Source organism: Neltuma alba, unplaced genomic scaffold (assembly GCF_004799145.2).
Source record: "Neltuma alba isolate B1F8T4 unplaced genomic scaffold, ASM479914v2 tig00007415_pilon, whole genome shotgun sequence".
Lineage (NCBI taxonomy): Eukaryota > Viridiplantae > Streptophyta > Magnoliopsida > Fabales > Fabaceae > Neltuma > Neltuma alba.
Window position 1 is genome coordinate 133,583 of NW_021634777.1, and position 8,587 is coordinate 142,169.

Consider the following 8,587-nt stretch of genomic DNA (forward strand, 5'->3'; position numbering starts at 1 on the left):
CAATCTTTATACCCTAAGTTGTCAATCACTGCTCTTCAGTTGTCAATACAAACTTAAAAAAAAGAAGGGTAATTTGGTAATAAAATAAATAAAATTTATTACAAAAAGGTCTCTAAAGACTTCAGAATAATTTCATGATTTTAATAGACATTTTTGTATTTAATTTTCTTAGGTGGGACCTAATTGCAATTTTCCCATTAAAATATTAGAGAGTGTGAGGTTTGACATATAGGATAAAATTGCTTAACATGGCATCGTATAATTGGTCAGCGTACAGATCGCGTGGCACTATGAGAGTACTAAGAATTCCTCTTGTTTGGCACTTAAGCTCACACCAAGAACTATTCAAATGAAATTGAGAATTTAGACGGCACTTAACCCTTTTTAAGAAAATTAACTTTATTTTATTTTCGGAGAAGTAGAAACTAAAATTAATTTAAACATCCATCAACTAGATAAATATTAAAATAGAAAATAAAACAATTCAAATAAAATCTAAACGATCTAGGCAATCCAATGAAATACGTGGAACAGCAATTATTCATGTAATTGATTGAAAGCCGCAATACAAGAAAAGAAAGCCACAGCTTCAACTCTAATTATTTTACACTATACACACTTTGAGTAGGGAATTATGAGCCAATAATCCTCACAGCATAAAATACATCTTAATTAAAATCTTTGCCCATGTATACCTCACAAGACCTTCTTGAACACAACTGCAAGAGGGGTCTCATCGGTCACAATTACGAGATGTACGTCTATTTCCAGTTTCATCGTAGTAAAGCCCAAGATTTCCACAAGGATCATCAGAAGAAGGACAGAACTTAAGCTTATAGAAGAGGCTCTGATATTTAATCATCTTGAACTTACCATCCACTGTCTTGGCATAACCACTAATTTTCACAGACTTTCCTGCAGGATCTTCCTCGATGATCGTCCACTTAGACGGCGTCGTGGCGCAGGGAGGTACGGCGGTGAATGCCATGTTCAGAAGAAGACCCTCGGCAATGTAAGCGAGTCTTGTCGGAGATGAAATCATCACGGCCAAACCATCGGTGGTCTCAAAAGGTATCTGCACCCCCGTCAATGGGCAGGTTTCGTTCCTTGTGGCTGCTAGTCCAAGACCACCACCTGAAACCAAAGGGCTCAATTAATCACTGTTCTTGCAATTCTATCGCAGATGGATTATATAATTCTAATTGGTTGGATGATAACAACCGTGAATAGCTGGTCTTTTCGATTCGATGTTCAATCCGACTTTTAAAACATTGTTTTTAACTATATATATGGTCTTAAGGTTGCTTGCCCCCCTCATATATGTATAATCTTTTCCGATAAACTATAATATTTATAAACCTATGGCTCAATTTACATCCTATGCATTGGAAAGAAAAGCCTGTCAGGTTTTAAGAGAGATATGCATTGGATGAAAAATGACAACATTTATCAAAAAGATATCTCCATTGTGTGGATGTTGTCAAGTTTCGGATAGCAAACAAATAAGCGACATGAGATAGAAGTATTTCCAACTTCAAAGCTGGGGTTTATGTTTCCTAAGGGGTGTTGGGGAACTGTTATAAGCACTTCAAAAAAAAAAAAAAACACTTTTACGTAAGTAGAGATAAAACTTTTCTTACATACTTATCTTGTATACTATAAAATCACTTTTAAAAAGTTAATGTAAAATTTAAAAAGCTAATCACTTTTAAAATCACTCGTTTTGCTACAACCCGTGGCTTGCGTTATCATATCAAAATGATTTGAAAATAAAATGAGCCCACTTGAACTAATTTCACGGGGCTTCTGATACTATTACTAATCTTAAACTAAGCATTGTTTATACATTACACGAAATTATTAGTTATATTGTTTTATCTCCAGCTACATGCATGTACATATGTATGCTGGCGTATCGATATACATTGATTCAATGTGAAATATGTTGACCAAAATGCAGTTTTTTTTTTTGGTTATATAAAAATAATCTCTCAAGTCTTAATTATAGAAGCTATTAGAAAATTTATTTTAGTTATAAATTTAAAATCTTAATTCATTTTATCTAATGAATTTATAATTTTATTTTTCAAACCATCTTATATTGATTACACACATTAAAGGCTTTTTTTCAGGGATAGTTTCAATGCAAATGGTTAAGGATGATATTTTACAAAAGCTAACACATTTTTTCACAAATGATTAATTAACTTAAGTAATTTTTTTAATTTTTATAAATTAATTATCTAACTCCTTTATTTATCATCAGAAGGAATACTTTGATAAAAAGTTTAGAAATAGAATGAATTATAAAATAATATTTTTAACAAATTGAAGAAATTATATTTATATATATTTAAAAAAGGGGATAAATGTCTATATAATTTCAACCAAAAAATTTATGTAATTTATTATAAATCATTATCTCTTGCAAAATTGTTCCTCCACTGATGGTATCGAAATGGTTGTCAATTATTATGGTGACAAGCAAAAATGGAAGCGAAGAAAATATAAATGTCTAGAAATAATAATTGTCTTTTTTATATTTGGGGACCAATGTCGATGTTAGAAGAAACCTATGTTGAACGCGTGTATTAGTGAAAAGTACTTATCTATTCGTTCTTATGCATATAACATTTATGGAAGACAACCCCATTCTTATTCCTTTCCCCATCGTAGGAACATTGTGGAAAGTAGCAACACGTGTCAACGTATGACTGACTCACAGTCCTTCAAGGTGAGAGGACGGAATATAACTAATACTCTCACCAATCCTATTTAATTAATTTAGGTGATTAAAAAAATTAGATAAATTAATCAATTATAATAAATATGATTCAATCTTAATTGTTATGCATAACATTGTATTATAAAATAATTTATAAGTTAGTTAAAATAAAATAGTTTAGAAAAAATAATAAAAATAATAAGATAAAGTGGACAGGACTTTTATATTTGGAATCAAACTCAATTTTTCAACCAACTCCTATATTAGGGATAGAAAAAGTACATATAAATACCAGCTAAAATAAAAAATGGATTTTGAAATATCAAAGGTATAATGGCTTTTCAACAAAATTTTAGGTTTGGTTGACCAAAAAAAAAACCTCATTGGGAGAACTTTCGGCATTTGGGATTTTTTTGGCATAACTCATAGTATTCACAAGTCACTTTGGATTAGAAACTAATCTCTATTGCGTTAGAAGCCTTAAAATTAAAGTCTTTCTAATAAGTGCACATTCTGAAATTTAAACTTGTGTTTTTCTTTTTTTGAGAGTGATATTGCTTATTATTTTAATCAACGGCTTGGTGGTTTTTGGGTCCCATTGGGGAATAACACCCATTAGTCCCAAAAGATGAATTTAATGGTAGTCAGATTCTAAAATATGCCGAAAGATGAGCGACAATATTAGATAAGACGGTTATGAATACGAGTGCTTCAGTTGCAAATCAACAGGGTGACCTTAAAAATTCGAATGCTTGATTTGTAATTAAGACTCCTATATTTGCAATTGTCAAAATTCATATCTACAACTTATTTGTTATTAAAATTCTTTAAGACTTAAGTGTTGTAAAATCCATTTTCTAACAATTTTAACACTTCAACTCGCCTTTAATTATCTTTTTTTTTTTTAAGACGTGTAAATCAGTCGAAAGTGACTTAATTATATTTAGAATTCAACGGAATATAATAAATGTATATATTAAACATAAGCACAAGATCCATAATTAAATATCTAATGAATATTCTATGATATTTAAGAATTTTTCCAACTCTTTTCAAAAGTATCAGACTTGGTACTGATAATGCCCCTTTGATGTAATCATCTCTTAATGTTTAAGGATTAAAGATAAAGGAGCAGAGATGTGACACCAGTAGTCTAGACGGAATGCTAATCTTTCACAAAAAGCACAAAAGAAGAAGAAGAAGAAGAAGAAGAAGCTAGTCAATATAATTGGGATCAATCCGACATCAATGACTTTGTGGAAGATATATATATATATATATATATATACATATTTGTAATGTATCTGCAAACTATCCATAAAAGTATATTAATACCCATATATATAAAATATTCAAAACTCCAATAAATTGTATTATTTATTAGCCATAAATTTTATGGTATGTTTCTCAGATATAAGGATGAAATTTAGGTAAAGTTGCTTATGTTCATTAAGTTCACAGGTGAGTTTGTGCATATACGCATTTTGACAACTAATAATAACAAAATAATAAGTATCCATGTTTCATATGTGAATTTATAAGTGTACTTACATGTTTTACCAATTAATAACAGCAAAATAACGAACGTTTACATGAAAATTCAAAACTTATAATTTACAGCATATAAGAGCTAACACAAAAATTTATAAGTATTCAAAAGTGAGTTTAAAAGTACATATATGCTTACCTTAATGGAACGAAAATGATTCTTGGTAGTCTAAGGGAGTGTTTGGGTAACAAGCAAAACTATGGTGTGATTCAAACACCATAATTTTTAGCAAAATCACTTTTTTTAATTGAAAATCATGGTTTGGGGAGAAAAAAAAGTAGGCAAACACTATAATTTTTTGCCCAATCACTTTTTGAGTTGAACAGTAGCCAAACACTATAAATTTTGTCCTAGCAATGAGCTCTGGATGGTTCAAATTTTTTTTTTTAACATACAAATTTTTGATGATAAATTTTTAAGAAGTTTAGTTATTATATAAGATTGTCTTTATTTTAAATTATGTATCTAATAAAATATAAAATTATTTAGGAAGTGTCTTTTATAAACATGAAAGAAGCTATGCTAGAGCGATTATTCTAGTTTTGCAAACCCACGAAAATGTTATCTCGAATAGTGTCAAAATGGTCCTTTTGCCCGTAGAGTATGTATATACACGCAAACTCTTTCGTGCAAATAATGTTTATAGCAGCAGGTTGAGCTGGTGATTCCAAGGACTTGACCTCCTGTGGATGTTAAGATTTCCCTCAGGAACGCGATCTCATGCATTTATACTTTACATTCCAATGCTTCAAGGAACTTGCTTCTTGTTTCAGGATGAACCACCACAAGGTTCTCAAAGCACAAGTTAGCCAATACTAACTTCAATCCTTAATATAAGAGTTAAATAACTAATTTAACGAGATTACACTACTACGGAGTGAGGAATACTTGATGCTAAATATTTGATGGTTATTACAACTAACCGTCAAATATAGTATCTCAGGGAGAAAACTTGACAGTTTTAATAGGAACCGTCAAGTTTCATGGGAAAATACTTGACGGTTTTTAAAAAACCGTCAAATATTCTCCAACAATACTTGACGGTTATGTTATAACCATTAAGTATCTTTGAGTAAACTTGATGGTTTCTCCATAAACCGCTAAGTTTTATCATACTTGACCATTTTTTCTAAAAACCGTCAAATATTATTGTAAGATACTTGACGATTATTAATAGAAACCGTCAAGTATTATCTTTTAAAACCCCTTTCTCTGTTCATTTTGCTCTGCCCAGTTCAAAATTTCTAACGCCCCCTTTTGCTTTGAACTCTCTAAGCCGCCATACCCACCTCATTTTCGGCCCTTCCCTTTTGTTTTTATTGATCATCCTCCATCATCGTCCCTCTCTGTGTCCTCCTTCATCACTGTGACATCCTCTTGCATTGTCGTTGTCACGCATTGTTCTCCAGATTTGACAGCTTCAGGTTAGTCCTCCTTCGTCACTCGCTCCCCTTGTTTCCTTTAGTGCTTCCTTCGAAATGATTGTAGTTGAAAGAGAATGATAGGATGATGTTAGGACCGTTTACAATGTGCACACGGAAAATGGGTTTTTCTGTTCAGCCGAATGGGTCTTTCATGTTTTGATCAGTTTTTTGGGTTTAGGGTATTTTCAATTTTTGTTTTCGCCATAAATTTTTTGGTAAATAATCAAAATTGCTAATGTTTCAATTTTTGTTTTTGTAATTGAAATTGACTGACTATGGTTTTCTACTTAATTAATACTTCATTTGAAGTTAAATAGAAGGCATAAAGCCTGGGGAATGCTAAGTTATAAGCTGTTATGCTGTCAAATTTTTTTCAAATGGAATAGCACATCAGTAGTAGTAGAATATTTTTCAAACTGAAGTGAAAGTGAATTTTTGTTGAATTACTAGTTGCTAACAACTAGAATTACTAGTTGTTAACAAGTAGAATTAAAGAGGGATAAATGTGATCAATAGTGCCTCATGTGTTGACTTTCTATTTTTGTTTAATTCTCACAATATCTTTGAGTCGCTGATCACATTTTCCTCTAAATGATTCATCTTAGTCGGGGACCATGGGCAAGGAATGGATGTCTGCCAATCGTCTATCAAAAGAATATTGGGATGGGGTAGAAGATTTTATTAAGTTTGCGATTGAGCACGCCGATGATCGCAACAGGATTATTTGCCCCTGTCTTAAGTGTTGCCTTTTGAAGTGGGTTTCACCATCCGATTGTGAGAGCCACTTAATTATCAATGGAATTGATCAAAGTTACAAGTGTTGGACAAAGCACGGAGAGACAAGAGATGCGAGTAATAGTAGTCGAGGGCATAGTGAAAGCTGTGGATCATCTAATCTTGACATGAGTACATGTGAAGCTGATCGTCTTGAGGAGATGACAAATGCGATTGAACAGATGTTTGACAAATTGAAGTGTGATGCTGAGACACCTCTATATGAAGGTTGTACTGATTTCACAAAATTGTCTGCAGTGTTGAAACTGTATAATTTGAAAGCAAGAAATGGGTGGAGCGACACAAGCTTCACAGAACTGCTGTTGCTTGTTAAACAAATGCTACTGAAAGAAAATGAGCTTCCAAGTAAAACGTATGATGCAAAGCAAGTGTTGCGCTCTGTCGGCCTCAGCTATGAGAAGATACATGCTTGCCCCAACGATTGCATTTTGTTTAGGAAGAGTATAAGTCACTAACTGAGTGTCCTAAGTGTAATGCATCGCGCTACCAAGAGAATGGGAAGAGCCCGAAGAAGGCATTATGATTTTTCCCATTGTGCCAAGATTCAGACGTTTGTATAGTAATGTAGAAGATGCGAGAAATTTAAGGTGGCATGCAGATGAAAGGGTTAAAGATGGCATGCTTCGCCATCCTGCTGATTCTCCAGAATGGAAGAAGTTTGATATTGAGTATCCTGAATTCGGGAAAGAAGATAGAAATCTACGCCTTGCATTAGCCACCGACGATGAACCCGTATGGGATGCAAAGCAGCACCCATAGCACATGGCCAGTGATTTTGTTTATATATAACCTTCCTCCATGGCTATGCATGAAACGCAAGTATTCAATGATGTCTATGATAATCTCTGGGCCAAAGCAACCAGGAAATGACATAGATATATATCTAGCTCCATTAATTGAAGACTTGAAAGTATTGTGGGAGAATGGAGTTGATGTATATGATGCATATAAGGAAGAAACATTCAAGTTGAGAGCTATGTTATTTGGCACAATTAACGACTTTCCTGCGTATGGTAATCTCTCAGGTATAGCATTAAAGGGCAACTTGGTTGTCCCATTTGTGAAGAGAGCACAGATTCCATAAGGTTGAAGCATGGAATGAAAAATTCATATATGGGACATCGTAGATGGTTGCATCGTGATCATCCTTACCGGCGATTCAAAAAATATTTCAATGGGAATTCAGAAGAAGGTAAGGCACCTACACCGTTGATTGGGGAGGATGTATTTCAAAAGGTGAAAATATAGATTGTGAATTTGGAAAACCTTTCACGAAGCATGTTGGGACAAGTGGGTGGAAGAAGAGGTCTATTTTCTTTATACTGCCGTATTGGATAACCCTGAATGTGAGACATTTTCTTGATGCTATGCATATTGAGAAAAACGTATGTGAAAGTCTGTTTGGCACATTACTCCATATTCCCGGGAAGACTAAAGATGGCATAAATGCCAGGCTAGACATGGTTGAAATGGGGATAAGGGAGGAATTGGCACCAGAGGATAAGGGAACTCGTACATTTCTTTGTCTGGCAGCTCACACGCTTTCTAGAAAAGAGAAAAGTAGTTTTGTGAGTTTCTTGCTTCAGTAAAAGTGCCGGAAGGTTACTCTTCTAACATTAGTAACCTTGTTTCAATGAAGGATATGAAGTTAAAAGGTTTAAAATCTCATGACTGTCATGTCTTAATGGAAAACTTTATTCCAGTGGCAATACGGGCTATTTTACCTGATAAGGTGCGAGTTACGATCACAAAGTTATGTTTCTTCTTTAAGTCTCTTTGCAGCAAAGTGATTAATCCTAGTAAATTGCCAAGATTGCAAACCCGAATCATAGTTACGTTATGCGAACTTGAAATGTATTTTCCTCCGGCCTTTTTTGACATCATGGTCCATTTAACCGTCCACTTAGTTAGAGAGGTCCAACTGTGTGGCCCAGTGTATTTAAGATGGATGTACCCAGTTGAGCGTTACATGAAAATATTGAAAGGGTATGTGAAAAATCGAAGTCGGCCAGAGGGTTGTATCGTAGAACGATATATTTGTGAAGAGGCCACTGAATTTTGTACCCATTACTTAAAAAATGCAAGTGATATTGG

The 8,587-nt window shown here is 33.5% G+C and overlaps 1 protein-coding gene across 1 annotated transcript; it reads right to left on the bottom strand.

Moving 5' to 3' along the window:
• Nucleotides 1-522: 522 nt before the first annotated feature.
• Nucleotides 523-1,333, bottom strand: LOC114752512 (trypsin inhibitor DE-3-like). Its single transcript, XM_028941243.1, has 2 exons — nucleotides 1,222-1,333; nucleotides 523-1,134 (listed from the first exon to the last, which is right to left on the bottom strand). Exons 1-2 carry the CDS (start codon nucleotides 1,316-1,318, stop codon nucleotides 734-736), a joined length of 498 nt encoding a protein of 165 aa, XP_028797076.1. The 5' UTR covers nucleotides 1,319-1,333; the 3' UTR covers nucleotides 523-733.
• Between the last annotated feature and the right edge of the window lie 7,254 nt (nucleotides 1,334-8,587).